This window comes from Styela clava, chromosome 11, assembly GCF_964204865.1.
Source record: "Styela clava chromosome 11, kaStyClav1.hap1.2, whole genome shotgun sequence".
Classification (NCBI taxonomy): Eukaryota; Metazoa; Chordata; class Ascidiacea; order Stolidobranchia; family Styelidae; genus Styela; species Styela clava.
Window position 1 is genome coordinate 12,958,422 of NC_135260.1, and position 17,767 is coordinate 12,976,188.

General features: G+C 31.5%; 1 protein-coding gene across 1 annotated transcript in view; it reads right to left on the minus strand.

The window, feature by feature from the left end:
• The window catches only part of LOC120348121 (regulator of G-protein signaling 12-like), a 44,410-nt gene extending 28,349 nt beyond the window's left edge, over positions 1-16,061 (minus strand). The window contains exons 1-5 of the mRNA XM_039418243.2: positions 15,784-16,061; positions 14,858-14,993; positions 13,809-14,485; positions 13,498-13,626; positions 11,607-11,689 (exon numbers count right to left, since the gene is read on the minus strand). Coding sequence (XP_039274177.2) covers positions 11,607-11,689; positions 13,498-13,626; positions 13,809-14,485; positions 14,858-14,993; positions 15,784-15,855 — 1,097 coding nt within the window. The 5' untranslated portion in view covers positions 15,856-16,061. The remainder of the gene's footprint in view (positions 1-11,606; positions 11,690-13,497; positions 13,627-13,808; positions 14,486-14,857; positions 14,994-15,783) is intronic.
• Positions 16,062-17,767: the final 1,706 nt, after the last annotated feature.

Here is a 17,767-nt window from a genome sequence, read left to right on the forward strand (position 1 = left end):
TGGTATTTTTGGTGTAGAAAATCCCCAATGAAACATTCTAGGGGCTTATGAAATCCCTGTGTGTCTTTTATCGTCTGAATTGAATAAACTATAAATATATATAAAAGCAATAAGCAAACCTAATACTGGCAAAACAAAATGATCCAGTGTTGAAAATAATGAATAATAATATCTGAACAATATACATGTATCAATATAATAGAGACTGTCATATTCGAATGGAAACTCACCATACTGGCGAAAAAACAGTGTAAAACCACGGTATTATCCCAAACTGCTTTTTTTGGGTAGTCCCTATGTACGTGAACCAAGTTGCCTAACACCGGAACGTAATATGTGTCCCAGGATAGGGTTTAGTCATAATTTTATTCCAATTTTCCTTTTTTTATTTCTATAACGAGTTCAGGGCCTAGATAGTAGGATCTGTACTTGAAATTATGGTCTAACCCCAACCTGGTACACATACTGCATTCCGGTGTCCGCCATCTTGGTTCACATACTTCGGGAGAACCAATTCAACAGCTTCTCAATACAAACATGTCAACATTTAGCAAACATCAAAACACAAGTTTCGTGATAAGTGATGTGATTGATTAGATAATGTGTTAACAACTTAGTATGACATTCAGATGAGGGGTAAGTGATTAAAATAATAAATATTGACTGGTATATTATTACAATATCAGAAAAAGGAGTAGCTCTCGTGAATCAAATTCAAAACAACTTATTGGGAATAAAGAGCTTTTTTCAAAATAGAATTTGTTTGAAAATATCGCAATCTGACAGATGAATGTAATTAATAATCATTCAGACATACTGTATTCATAAGTGGCGACCTTTTATAAAGAAGGTTAAGTGCTTTGAGGGCTATCAAATATATTTGATTTTAATTTAACATATCAAAGTGAAGATAAATTATTTTTTCAGATAATTTCATATATTTATTAATAAGTTTGGTCATAATTTGTGAAACAAAAAAGACGAAATAACTTTCACATATATTTTAGTCTATTGATAATTTTCAAAATAAAAATGGCTGATAATATTTTGCAATAGGAAAAGCGAAATTTTCTTCGAAAGAACAAAGATCGAAACCTAATATGCAGAAAATTACCTGATAAAATCTCTATACAGTCAAGTGTTTGATCAAGCCTGGACCATACATTTACGAAGTTGACAAACTTAATTAACATTGGACCATGCTTTATACAATTGGAATAATATTATAGTTATATATATATGATTTATCGAATTTTTGTAATATAATTCCATGATACACACTTGGCCGTGTATAATAAAAGTAGAGATTACAAACCACGATAAGCCGGGTTAAAAATAAGTTGGAACTACATAATATCATAATAATTATCTGCTATCGCTTATCGTCAACAAAGATATAACAAGATAAATACTCACTCCAGACGTCAGACCTTTACGTAATGTAAGCAATTGAAAAAAAATTATAAGAATGTTTTAGACAATTAATGACATGAAAGAATGAATTTGTAAAATCCTTCCCTTTTAGTCCGACATGAGAAATATTAAAAATTGCTAATTGCTAATAAAATTACTTTTAGAGAAACAACATTCTTTGATAATATTATAATGTGGAGTTTTAATTTATAATTTAGGTTAATGTAAATTACTTTCTAAAAGCTAAGCCAACTATCGTTTCAAATAATCTGTAAGTATCTCACAATCCAACACATTTCGACTATCCACATAAAAAATTGATGTGTATTAACTGTTATTCAACAGTAAATATATAGCATACTCATGTTAGACAATTATGTTGAGTGCCTTTAACACAATTTTTTCTTAGTCCATGCTTGGTTAAAGATATATCAAATCAATGAATTCTAGAGACCATGGACAAAAAATGATCCTATGGTACATCTACCTGTGCTAGTCTATTATTTAATTATCTACATTATCTAAAAAAAAAATTTTACCTCCAAATTTTTTTTTACTGTTTTTATGTTTTCCACATTCAATTATAAATATAAAATTCAGAAAATCAAACATCAGAATTTAATTTATTTGTTCAATTTTGTATCAAATTATACAAAAGTACATTGCATGTGACCAGTCAGTTTACTCGGGTAATGTATTGTCAAAATTTATGTATTCCTAGGAGAAAATAAAGTTAGTTGAGATTCAAGGTAAACCGTTTAAACAAAAGAACAACAACTTTACAAAATTAAGACGCATACAAAAAAACATGAATTTGCTCCTTCTCTCTTCAATTAATAACCAATAGGTGGTGGCCGGAAGTTTTTAATTTTACAGGGTGACACCAAAAAAACGGAATCCATGTCATTTGAAACATATTCTATAGAGAATATCACTTCTTTGTAAAGCATCTTAGATCACTGAAACTATTGGGTGCAATCACACACAAACAAAAATTCAAGTGCTAAATAAATTATTACTTTCGTAAAAATAATAAGGAAATTTATGGGTACTGTTTGTTGTAGATCATCCTGTATTAAAGCCAGAACGACACTTGTTATATGCAAATTAAGGGATGTTTTGAGTACCCAATCAATTTGTATTCAAACAAATAAAAAAAGCAGGTAAAATCAACTATTATTACCAGTAAAAATTACAAAAACTGGATATTGCTCTGATAACCAACCTTACTGAATTAATTCCTCTTCATTAACTATCTATTCCATGCCTTACTATAATGAATCTATGGATAAGCTAAACTCTATCTACAGTATTCACACAGCGCTGAGAAAAGCCCCAATTTCCTGTTTTTGGCATTGCATTGACGTTTTAATGGCATAATAAATAACAATGTGCTGTCAAGTAGGAAAGCTTAAATTACAATAGATACAATAGGAAACTATCAACCATAATATTCAAAGTGGTATTGGGTATTAATAAACAAACAATCTATATTTATCAGCAATCTCCCTATTTTAATAACCAAAATCATTGCTCTGCCGAAACAGATTTATATTTATCCGTTATTAATAAACAATAATTCAAATATAAAAATGAATACCCAATATGGCGTTAATTAAGTTGGAAGAATAGATCTATTGAAGTTTTAATTGCAGAAAAAAGGTGCTCCCAAGTATGTGCACCAAGATCACATGCCAACCTGAACTGCGCACAACCTGAACATAGTATGTGTAGCAGATTAGGGTTATCAGGTTGTGCGCTATCTTGGTACACACACTTCATGAGCACCCGAAAAGACTTATAGGCACTCTCCCCAACATAAAAAGGCCTCTACAAAAACTTGCGTTATCTTAATAGTAAAATGGTTTGAATATAACATACATTAAACTGTTGCGAACTTTGGTGGTGATAAGTCAGCAACATATAACATATCGAAATAATCTATATGTAGGTTTTTAATAAATCAAGACAGCCCCTTCTTCAACATTAATTCAGTGTACAATAGTCCATACCAGTGTTCACTATTAGCGCACTTTTTTGCGAAAACTGTGAGGCAGAAGTATACTGAAGTTCTTTTTTCAACATTGATTCAGTGTACAATAGTTCATACTATTTGATTATACAATAAATTCAAATTTTATCATGATCAAGAAGATCGTCCTATTCACTTTCTAAACTTTCTAAAGCATACATGATAAATCTGACTATTGACAACGTGATTTTATTTGCTTTACGAATAAAGAAGGCAAGTTACACATCACTGATTAAATTAATATGTCCCTTGGTAATATTAATAGACATGCCTGGATGTCTACTCTAAATACAGAACAACAACATACTGAAGAATCCAAATTCCATCAGTCTTAACTATCCTCTGCTCGTCAATAATGTTAAAATGAATAGAGTATTACAGCTAAATAACAATAGGATAAATGTCCTAACTAACAGGACGAAAACCTCAAAAAATAGCATGGCTAATTGGACAAATCCTTCCATATTCTCAGAATATCGTAGTAATTATCGATCCTCAGCTCTGATCAAGTAGTTGTGAGACTATAATTAAACAAATGATTTGATGATATGGTTTTAATAACATCGCTAGAGGCATAGTTTCTTCCTTTTCCTGTTCATCAAACATAAAGACAAAAAGTCCTCAAATTTAATGCTACGTTCTCTCAAACTGCATAGTGAAAAGTTAGTACCTCAAAACACTACAGAATTTTCACTATTAGGTTTATTGATTAATAATACTGTTAAATAAAATTAGAAAATGCTTAACCTAGGAATGAAGAAAATCTGTTTCATCAAATATAAAGTCAAAAAGTCCTCAAATTTAATGCTATGTTCTGTCAAACTGCATGATGGAAAGTTAGTACCTCAAAAGACTACAGAATTTTCACTATTAAGCTTATTGATTAATAATACTGTTAAATAAAATTAGAGAATGCTTAACCTAAGAATGAAACAAAATTACATTATCATTGATATTATGAAGGGATACGGACAATATTAGGAGTGTGTGGCATCCCTCTTAATAAATGAAATTATTGATGTGTATTTAGAAATTCAACTCAAATTCATTTACTTATATTCAAGCATATGCTATAGTGGAGTAAAAAAATGTAAAGAACTACGGTACCTATTTGATATGAGTTGAAAATCAGAGATATCCATTTCTGGCGCTCCAGAAGTGTGTGTACCAATATGGAGGTAACTTGGTTTGCCTACTTTACATCAAGTTGTGTAAAAGGACTGAAACCTATGGGCATATTCATGGGTATATTCATTTGGCTAACACAGACAGTCCCCGAACTTGTAATAGAACTAAAATAAAAAAAAATCGGAATAAAATTATGGCCTAACCCTAACCTGGTACACACACTGCAGGAGTACCCATTCCCCACTCAAACAATTTTTCATTATGGTACAAACACTGTAACTCATTCCTTTATAAGTATCCTTATCATACCCAATTGTTAACAACTTATTTTTCTTAAATATTTTCTGAGAAATGACTCTGAAAATAAAAGGGAATCAAAAACAATTTCAACACCTGAATAATATTAGTACAACATCATTTTCTTTTTTGAGTGCAAAATATGTTTGTATGTATATAAATTCAAATATCTGCTACTGATAAATGTTATTCAATTTTGGCGCAAAAACATAGATCTTTCACCCTTTATCATATTTAGTTGCAACTGTTTTTGACTCAAGGCACTGCAATTTTTAAAATATCAAATAATTCTATACGCAATAACAGATCCTATAATATGGCTAACAATCTATATTACCTAATAACAGTTTTAAATTTGAATTGAAATTTGTCTTCAATAAAAAAAAAATTCTATAAGCTTTACAAAAAAAGCCTTTTCTATTATCAAGATTCCAAAAAAATATTTTCTAGTCTTCCTAATTACTAAATCTAAATTTGAATGACGGTGGCCTCATATCTGACAAAACTAAACCCTCTATTCTTCGTTACTATAAACCTTCCATTCTTCCAAGTACAGAAAAACAGGCCAACGAACAACAATTTCTCCTAAATTTTTACATCTTCGAATTTATTACTGCAATAAATTTTCATATCCTCTCCGATAAGCTGTAGATAACAATTACCTGAATCCAATTGTTTATTTTTATGGATTATGATTTGATCCCTAGCCAGACAATTACCACATCCTTCAATGTCACTGAACCCAGATTGGAAGTATTTTTGAGTCACTGTTTTCACTGACTGTAAAGTATTATTGTCGATCAAGCACTGAACAAGGATAACTGAATTTCTAATTTTCAATTTATCTACATTACACATATGATAGGTATTAAAACGACAAACAATATGAATAGGAAACCAAGGTTTTTTTAATCTAGAATAAACTAAAAAATCGGGTGAAAAACACCCAATAGCAACTGATTTTACATCCTCTCTTATTAAATAACAAAAAAAACAAGGTATTGTCACTGAAACGTGGTTACTTCAGTCGCAAGTATATCAAAGTGGCAGCGGGTTAGATTTCGGCACTCTGAAAGAGTGTAATTACAGAATTAGGGACATTTACTCTCAAATAACTTAAAGCAGCCATTAGTCCCTAATTTGTGCATATTATTTCAGAAATTCGATAGCAACTAGAAAGTTAATATACTGAGAACTGAGGTTGGTGTTACAGAGAATTTTAGAATATCACCAAAGTGAAAAATAATTCATAAAATTAATTTCAGTTTTTAGGAGGCCAAACTTCACTGTGGGTACTCATTACCTGAAGTTGAAAAAAATACAAGTGTTACTGTAGGCCTGTTATCTACTAATTTGTAACTGTCTCGTTGTATTTTGGACTTTAAATTTAACAAATTGATTCAAATCCAGATATGGGCATGTTCATTTTATCTGATTTCGCTTTTGTTAAGGTTGCAAGACCTAATTCACAAATGAAGAAAATAGTAGATAAAGTCGCATAAATAAGTAGATGAAGTACAAATAAAAGTTTTATTATTAATAGTAACAGTAATTTGCGGGATTTACATTTGATAGTAGGCTGTAGACTCTAATGTATAAGGAAATTATTGCATTCATCAAAATACCTGACAATCGAATCGCATTTAAAAAAATATTCACTTTGCTTGAAAACTCAAAAATCAATATTGCAGTTCTATAAGACCTCATAATAAAATACTGTACATATCCTTGAATTTATAAATATCTAATAAATATATCGTATGTACCAAGGAAATTTAAAGAGATTTTAATGACAAAGTCTATTACACAACATGTATTTTGCACTTAACAAAAGCACCAGAGAGATCTCTGCCTTTTTCATCCAAAAAACATTAACAAAATAGTGCATCTCAGAAGAAAGACGCCATGGCAGGACACCAATATATAGTATGATAAATGACTCAGGTTAGATTTGTTATTTTGTAACTTAACACTCTTGTAATAAGACGCCTATTTCTCCCGCTTCCCTCATTGTAACGTTACAAATCGAGGATTAAGCAACGATATCAAAATTGCGTTGAGATAATTCCCCTAAATATAATTTATGAATCAGAAACACTCACAAAGCTTTCAAAAACATATTGTATTACATCATTTTAAATCTTTCCTATAAATGATGAGTAATGGACATAGGCAATGACTTTTCTTAGCCGGTGATCTTGTCAGCTCAATTTTTCATTTGCAAAACAATGATGGCATAGGATGGGTTGACAAAAAAGCAAACAATTATCACAGTATGATAAAAATATAAGCCAGGGATGTATATAGCCAAGCAGTTGAACCTATTCCAGAATGCTTTGAAACATTTGAAACAGGATAATTAGATAGACGGTATGTATCAGACTGCAAACTTGTCATATCAAGTACATAATATCTGATAATGGTAGAAAAAAAAATAGACTTCAATTCACTTCTGAGTCTGACACTGTAACATGGAGAATCAAATCAACCCAAGTTTATATAAAATATATTAATTGTCGAAAAGACATGTTCCACCCAAGTAACATATGCTGTTGCAATTAAAAAAAAATTATGAAAATGATTGTTTTTTACATCACATTTCTTTAAAAATCTAAAACTAAGTTTCTATTTTGTCATCCATCATATTTCTGTATATGACTGACACTGACATATACAATTTTATTAATGACAAACAAGCATTACTAATTCACGTTTTCTACTTCTGAAAAACAGACATTTGATCATAAAACATGATACAAACTGGCATCACAAAAATAAAGAAGCTCATTAATTTCTTTCATTGTAAAGTCAAGCTAACGCTATGTTATGTACCTTAATTAAAACAAGGTTGTGTGTGACTTCCTAATCTAAGTGAAACTAAAAAGCCAATGAAAAGTAAACTGCACTCTGATGGCAATCAAGAGGTTCGCACCAAACTGTGAAAGAGAAAAAGATAACTTCAAGCTCGCAAAGATTATTTGTTTGCCGAGCTATTATGTTAAAAATTCTTCAGTAATCAAAGACTCATTCACAAGGATCATGACTATTTCGAGCATTACCATCGATTTATCATCGTTCCATTGATCTAGGATCATATAAAAAAAAGTAAAAGATAAAAACCAACCATAAAAAACTTGAACTTGATTGTGATTAGCGTCAACGATTCTACAAAATACAAACAAAAGTTTCCTAATGTGGTTTAAATTGACCATTTTTTGGGTGAGGCAAAGTTGAAAGATTATTAATGTAACATTGGGGCAATTTCTCAAATATGGATGAAATAAATAGAGATGAAATATTTATCTACTGATTTCACCTATATTGATCTTATCTAAGAAATGATAATCAGAAATAGATTAGATACTTCGTAGTATTTTAATAACATTGTAAACAAAACCAGAAACTTATTGTAAACTTTTTTATGGGAAGCGAATAGTCATACCAATGAAGTCTAAACAATTTGATTTGAAAAATAAAAACATAATGGACAATGGCCAATTCCAAACATTGCCATAGAAGCAAAAATTGCCACTCTGCCACAGTTGAAATAACTGGCTATAAATCTATGTGGTGACAATAAAAATCTAGTATGACAACATTATTACAACATGATATTGTATGCAATGATCAACTAAAGATGGAATATTTTAAAAAAGATGAGGCCACTTTCAAAGTACAAATCCAGATTCTGTTATCAGCTTACTTATTATTTCTTTTACACCGAAAATCGTTTTTAAATTTGAACATTTCGGCTGCTTTTATTTTGTAATTATAACATTTACGATGGTTTGATATGAAATGTATCTATAAACATGGGCGGTGACAGATTTATTAAAATTGCTTAGAGATTAAATGATGTTGCCCATAATACAATTACAGACTATTAAAATGCTGTTAATTACTTTGGCAATTATTTCGATTTCTACTGATTTGATGCAGTGATATTTGCAGTTACTCAATTTTATTTCAATACTGATTGGAGTATTTCTTTTTCCGAAGGTTTATCTGGTAATAATAACAATCAGATGCCAAACGCTCGCAATAAAAAAAAACTATCCTTTCAAATTTCAAATAATATATTTTAAAAATAAATATTTGACCTTATTGAAGATACCAAAAATCAATTTCGAATGTATCCAATATTCATTTATTTTTGTTCATTTCAGATTGTAATGTATAGTATAGTTGCAATAATTCAAAACATAAAACATTCAAGTTTGAAAAAAATTTTGGTGAATTCAGAGTTTATTATTAATATGCTCAATATACAAAATAAGATTTGAATGACATTAAAATTTTATTAACAATACAATTATTTTAAAAGTGGATATCACTCAATATCGTTACACAACAATCAACATAATCTAGTGTAACTCTACACAAAAAGGCCTTGAGGCAATACAGAGGGTTTTACGATGATTGTCATAAAATTACAAATTACATTTACCAGCGAAGCAGGAGGTAGTAGACTGCAAAATATTATATCATCTAATCATCTATGTGTGCCACAAAAAACTATCTGAAATCAGAGATGCCAAAAGTGGTCAACCTGAGATTATTTTTTGGGCATTTGAAGTGAAAAAGACAGTACACAGATTAAAAAAAAACATAAATTTGAAATGACCAAACTGCAGATATATTTCCATACAGGGTAAGCTGTATGTATATTTTATATGAACTAAAAGCCATTTATATTTTGTAGACCAAATCAGAATTCCCGACTTCTAAATGCTTAAACCTCTATCAATTTCCCTTCAGCTTACCATAAAACGTGAAAACCATCCTGAACCTACATAAGTTCTGTTTATCTATTTCAAACAAGCATTTTACATTGATGGATGTCTATCTGAATAAGACGTTTATAACTTAATACGTTGATATTCTAAAAATCAATTATTATATATTATTAATCAATAAGAATTATATAGTCTATTAAACGAGATGGCACATAAGACTACTTTATAAGGAGATTTCTTAAAAAAATTGACATTTATGAAATATAAAATGCTATTTTTAAAACCTAATTTAAATTTCGAAAAAAAATATATAATTTCTATAAACCGTATCAATCAAATCAAAAAAATCCAATGCAGTCTTGAAGACAACAGATTATGCAGGTGCAATAAAATAATAAAATTTGTCATTCGCCAGTCAGACACCCCCACAAGAATGCACCACGACTAACTCATTGTGAATTGCTTGCATTACTTCCTGAAACCTTCGCAATTGAAACTATAATTTGCAGGTGGGCTTCCTTCCCTCATTCCATTGTATACTGAAAGGTCGAAAGTCTGCCGAATCCCACATAAACCTCTAACACAATATTTATGTGGTAGCACAATCTCTAATGGCAACATTTTTAGACTAAGATGCAAACAACAATTCTGGTATGAATATATAACAGAATTTTCAAATCATCATCTTCGGCCCACTGAAGCTGTTTGTGCGCCCCCTGCTCTTGGAGAGGGTTGTGAAAATTTCTCACAACTACATACGGTCAGTTTGATTTTCAGATATCTACCAATTGTTGAAATAACATTACTGTTTGTTTTTTATTCCCAGTTCAGTAATGTCAGCCACCATTAAATCTGAAGGTAACTAACTATATGATATAGTTATAAGTACTTTTCTTAACAGGGCCCTTTGAAACAAAAGATTTTCAGAATGCAGCACTTGCAAAAAACGTTGACCACCCTCGAACTAACCTGACAGCGACAAAATAAAACCTCTACATATATATCCAACTCAATAAATACCTACAACCGTTTTAAATTATTCTATTCAAATTATATGTGGTGACGTTTCATAACAACCAGATAAAAGTAATTGATTTGAAATTACCGCTCAAACTAAGTGAAGCATGTCATGTAATTAGGGATTATTACCATTCGAATATGAGTTGAACTTGCGGAGCAAATACACAAAGACTATATTGAATCACAATGTAAGCAATCCAGCTGCAGCTTTTCGAAATAAGTTACAACCGGAAGAGCCATTAACTATTATAAGACCTCATGAAGGCCTGTCCTATCACCATTTCGAAATTTTGTTATGAAGTTTTTAATACATCTTAACCTGGTTTGCTTTATTTTAATCAGAGTATAATACTTCATTATAATACACCTTTATATTACCACCATTAATTGCACCAAGCACACCAAAGTACTTTTACCTAATTTAAACAGGGGACTTACTCATGAATACCCTTATAAAATGTTATATTTATATCTTTGGTGATAAATATACTTTTGCTGGAATAAAGATTTCACAATATTTATATATATTTTAATATTGCAAGCCTGTAGGTTACACAAATGAAAATTATATTATATCCTAATTCTTTTGTGTGGCCTAATGGAGACTAACAAACATGCTGTGATGCAATTGGCGAGAGTAAGTGATGTGTTATATATAACAGGGCCAGGGTGAATAAAAAAACAGAATTTATAAACTTCATAATTACTCCTATGAAAACGTGGAAATATATTTAACATTGGAGCACTTGAACTTCTGTTTGTGTATGATTGTAAAGTTACTAAAAGTTACAGCAATCTAGGATGACTGCAAAAAAGTTATGTCTAAAATATGTTCCAAATGACCTGAGTTGTGTTTTATTAATAATGTCACCCTGTACTAAATGGTTGCTGATGAAAAAATGCAAGAAAATTAATAAAGAACAATTTAATTAATGGTTATTTATGTTCAATAAATTCATTTACTTTATAAAATATTTCACCTTTTCGCTTTTTCCAAATGATTTCGATGAGAACAAATGTCTGGATCAACCATAAACTGATGACAACGAACTTGATTGTTTCTCTGTTAAAATAAAAATATGAAAAAATTGAAATTTTATTCACTTCAATTATTTTCGTAAAAATAAGTGGCAAAACTTGAAGAGAGATATTAGAAGTATTAAACAATCTTCAAAGAAGCAATATGATGGTGACGTTTGAAATTCCTCATTACTTTTCTACGAAATTCACAAAAAAATGAAATCTGATTTCCGAGAAAGCAAAAATCGAGTTGCGTGTCACGTACGATAAAAAAAAAATAACAAAAATAAAAACGTCAAGTAAAAACTAGAATTCCAGAATTGAATCTTAATTACAGGGCAATTAAAATTAACGATACCACTTAAAACGTCCGTGACTGATTAAATTTTGAGAAGAGTGCTTAGTGCCATAAATGTTCATTAGCAAGAACATCATTACTGGTGCCAGGCAGACTATATACTTCAGTCAAAAACTTTTAAACAGATAAAATAATTAGTAGAAAAATTTTTGACATCATATTTTCATCTCTGACACAGGTCAATAGATAATTGGAAAATTTTCAATTTAACACAAATTGTAGAATATTCGGGTAGGACATGCGAAATTGCCTGCTTGTATAGAAACTTATTCGGAAAAGCCTATTTGAAAATTTTAAAAAACTTCAAAATACCATACATTATTAAATGTTTTGAATTTAGTAACAATTTATGGTTGGCTGTGAGACATTGCCTGACTGTATACAAACTTACTTACGGTAGGGTATTTATGAAAAAACTTTAATTAAAACATTATAATTTTCAAATGTTTTGAATTGATTTGCTACACTTATTTTTAATTTTTCCAATATTAACCAGTTTTAGGAACACCTAGAATAAATATACCAACCACTGAATACTCAAGCTTCTATTTAAACTCTATATTGAATAACATCCCTACTTCATGAGTGGCTCATGTTTGGTAAACAAACTTCTTCAGCGACAATGTAAAACACATGGTATGAAGTTACTTAAGCAAGCACTTAAATCTCACTTGAGAAGCACTCACTGGTAATTAAGAAGTCTGAGAAGCAAATCTATCCTTGGAATAACCTTGCTATAATAGGTAAACATATATAACTTATTTACATTCCAAATAATCAAATAATTACACAAGGATTTAAAGGGAACAGATTTAAATGCCCCAAGCTGAAAGCGTGAGTATAAATAACTTCTAGATGTAGTGTCTTGAATATTAAAGAAGGGACATTCAGGCCCCACTAATTATGGGTCAAAAACCAAAAAAGCAATTTTGTAGTGCAATATTAATAATAAAAATTAAAGATATGAATGTTTATGAAAGTGAAATTTAAAAGAGACATACGAACCTCACTTATATACAGGTAACGAAAATTTTGAAACCTTATTTGATCCCAAAACAGAACAATTTAAACGACAATCAGGAAACATCAGAATTAAATCACTCTCACATGCAACTATATTTGAACATCCTGCACTAAGGATACATTGAACAAAAAACCACCCCCTTGAAGGCAATCATAACAACAATACAATGGTTGTCAAAATGTCCAACCACCAAACAAATTATACAAAATACAGGGTGACCCAAACAAACAGAATCCAGAAACATATTCTAACAAGAACATAACTTTCATGAGAAGCGTTCCAGATTACTGAAACTTTATATTCATACACAAACATAAGTTCAAATGTTAGATTATTTTCTCCAATTTCAAAAGCATAATTAAGAAATTGATGGGTTATGTTTCTTGGGTCACCCTTTATATAAACCTTCTAATACCACAAGTGAAATTTCAAATGAAATAAAAATGAAACAAGCTATAATAAATCTTACATGCAATGTTACGATACAGAAGAATCGATTGTCTTCAGGACAAGCAGAAGAGTAACAGATATGGTGCCCATCATACACTGCGATAATATCTGCATCTGCGCTGTATAATTTCACAGACGTTTGCATAACCTGAAAAAGAGAACAAATGTTCAGTAAAGGAAACTATAAAAACCGCAATTTCCTTCCTAATATACAAAAAGGAAATTATTGTCAAAAACGTCTGGTATTCATTCCAAGGAATGTTTTCCCATCTGGAAATAATAACCGTCAAAAATTACATAATCCGACACATAATGAAGTTGGAATCATACCTTTAACAACACTCTTTGGTGAATATGTTGTTCTCTTCTAAGCTGTTGAACACAACTTTCAATGGCTGCTAGACTAGAGTTGGGTATATCTTCATGATGCAATATCATCATTTCCACAGTTCCAAGATACGCGACAATAGATTGTACAAAAACATTATTTGAAGAGTTGGCACTATAATTAGCTTGAAAATTAACATTTTCAATTGGCATCGATAAATTTCGTTTATGTGAAGGACGTGAATCTTTAAATTTGGCACGTTGCATTGAATTAGAATTAGAATGCAATTTAGCATTTGGCACATTAGACATGTTCATATTTGATTCTCTGTTTCTACTCGAGTGCTTTGATTTTGTCCTCGATCCGTGGCTCGATTTGCTTGAGGTAGATGAATCGACGTCATATGAATTAGCATCAATAGCAGATAACACACTTTGAAATAAAGCACCAGACTTTAATTCACTCAGCACCTGTTCAGTTCTATTAAAATCATAGTAAGAAAGTTCTGTTGATCTGGACTGACCAGAATGTGGAGGTTTGGCCATGATTCGCCTTTTGTTAATATGAGGTTCGGATGCAAATTGTGCTGCTGCAGCTCTCAAGTTTTCATCATCAGATGAAGACAAATCTGTAGATTTACTTTCTTGTATTTCAAGACTAAGAGCATCAGTTGACATTCCTGAAATAGTAATTTTTTTGTAAGATATCTGGGAGTGCAAACATACAAATTTTAAGATGCTTTCATTCAGTAAACTCAATAATGATTTTTCATCCCCCAAATGTGGAATAATTACCGGTAATAGTATACAATACTATACTGCAGATTCAAAAATTTTCCCACAAAATATATTGAGGAAGTAGGCCCTACTCTATTTTCTGATCTGTTTTATTTGATCAGATTACCACCCAATCTTATTCTGATCTTAACCTACCCTATGATAAACAGAACTAAAGAAATAGACAAGAAAACAACAGTATAGTAACTATATTTGAAATAGCGAATTGTTCAGCACAGACCAATATCTACATAAAACAAAATTTAATATTATACCTATAAGTTTAACAACATGTTCATGGCTGGCATCATATACATTGTGTCCATTAACAGCAACAATATAATCTCCCTTTCTGATTCCAACATCTTCTGCCGAACTTTCTTCTGCAATCCAACTTATACAACAGGGAGCCTAATGAAACAAAGGCATTTATCAATATGACGAGCATGTAACCATGTAACAAGAAGAAATGTCTTCCAAATAATAAAGGTATTTATATTACCACTGATATCAATACTATTAATAAAGTGATATTCTATAAGTGCATCAACTTGTACAAACTCCTTTTTGTTGTAAGGATGCATTCTAGGAAATGATTTTCATTTTAAAATTCCAATTACATTGTATATATGCTTATCATTTATCGGTATCTTGTATGTAAAACATAAATAGTTTCGATATTTGAAATTGAAGGAGGTTGTGCATTCTTAGAAACTTATCATTACTGCATTATCATCACTGTATATTTTCTTCTTTAAATTTAAATTACACAAAATGATATTACATTCCGACATTCTTTGTGGTTTACGTGACCATAATGTAGATATGTATGTATGTATATTTGCCTCAAAAATGTAACAATATCTGAATAATAATTAGACAGTGTAACAGAGACGGGATACATATTCACAACCATACCGGCCTAAGACACGGATGTGCGGCATGCACCCCGAACTAGTATAACTGCAGTTTAAGACTGCTGTATTATAGCAATAAACAAATAACACTCTAGTACAATACACAAGACAAAGAGGCACGGCACAATGACGATATGTACAATCGTCAGTTTATGGCATGTTCGTGTTCAAAGTACGGGTGTGAAATCATACAATTGTAATTTATATCTATATATTCAGATTCAGATCAGTGCATATTTAAGTTCCCAAGTCTGCAAGTTGTATTTCAATATTTCTGTATTTACCTGTCCAGACAGTGTAAATCCATATCCTCCTCTACCTCGAACTAGTCTGACGGTACGAAAGTTTGGCATCATGTCATGCACACTGCTTCAACTTGTGAAGCTGATCATTCAGTCCTTGGATGTTGGATTACGTGCTGACGTGTAGTGTTATCTTTTGCAGTTGTACATAAATTCATTAGTTCATTGCTTTGACCGTAAATATATACTACTACGCTTTGACCAGTTGACAATACTTGAGAAAACACAATTCTTGGTAGACCTACAAGTATTCAGACATTTAATAATCCAAAATACAGAAATATAAATATGCATTTAAATTACTCTAAATTACTGAAATTCCGTAATTATACCGGTATGACAACAACCACAGAAACCGTCCTAATATCTGCAACATCTATGTAGGCCTAGTTAGTTAAGCATAGCTGTCATTCTTATTATTACACAACAATTAGCAAAGTGGAGAAGTGCATAGTACAGCAGTAGCCTGAAAGCTGTAACGCCAGAACGTCAAAATAGTCTACTCTTTTCCCTCTCACGACCCTCAAACCAATTTCATACTGTTAACGTACGGAAGTTCAGTGCCTACCGTATATTAGTGTGCCTAATCAGATCCCGATGTTAAAATAAACTAACTTCTGAACCTACTACAACAATCAGACAGTTTTCATACCTCGTCTGGACAAAAACTTGGCAACAATCAGAACTAATAACAAAAGTCATTCGTCGCAGTTTGAAAACATGCCTACGTCACTGGCGTTCAAATCAAATGATTCCAAGCTTGGGAAGGGAATGTTTCAGTCGCCAGAAATGGTTTTATTATTGCTGTAATCTCTTTTTTATGACCGTACGCCACAAAATCGAATAGTCGTGGACATATATAGTTTGTTATTCTTTTATTCAACAAAACAAAATCTCATCCGTATAGAAAATTAATGAACAATGTGGCAATAAGAATACATTATGAATATCTGTTCACATTCTGACAATTGTATTATCATGCTTTCTTATTACACGTGTATGACTTTTGTTTTCTGCCTGAGCAATGATATATCCTGATGAGGGTTGTAAACAGCATGATATAGCCTATTTCCTGCAAGGCGCGGCGGTTGGCTCAACGGGCTAAGCGTTAGGAATACGCTCGCCACCGCACCCCCAATTACTCTGCGTGGGTTCGCAGGTTCGAATCCCATGCACGGATGGTTATGTGCGAGAGGATTGCTGGACTCCTCGCCGTCGTTGGGTGGTTCACGTAACCGCTGGTCGGTTACGGCTTCCTCCACCACCAAGTCCATGCTTCCGGAAACAAACAATATAACTAATCCCATACCCGACTTGGAATGGTAACCGGACGAGAGGCCGTGGTTCGCCATATGGATAAGCCGTTTTATCGGCTTTCCTCTCCCCCGGGATAAATATGTAAATCTTATTCTTATTATAGATACCGATTATTGTAACTTGGCAAGCAGTCGAACTATATGGACCTTTCCCCGACCTTTGACCCCTGAAAAATTCTTATACTTCACCATTGCAAAATTTTAATGGCTATTTTAATAGTGCTTTTGCGAGTTGGCGCCTGTAAAATGGGGTATGTGTTTCAAACCATCATTACGATTCATCGCATACAACAATCTGTTTTTTAAAAGTACCGGTAAAGAATTTTAGCCCAATCTATCACAGCTATTTCTACACTAATTTTTTGACACGTAGTGGACATAACGATCGTTTCAATATTATGTTGGTCTTGTTGTTGTTGTTGTTCTTTGACAATTTTTGGACATCTAGTGGAAAATCTAAAAAACCGCTTTTCTTTTTCATTACTGGACCGATTGCTTCGAAATTTTTACTGGTTAAAGATGAAATTTTTTTCCAGAAAGCTATTACTTTTATTTATTTCAAATATTTCTGTGCGAAGAAAAGCGTGAGAAAAGCGTCTGAGCGGATGCGAAAAGAAATCATTGTTACGTCACTTTTTGCATCTTGCTGA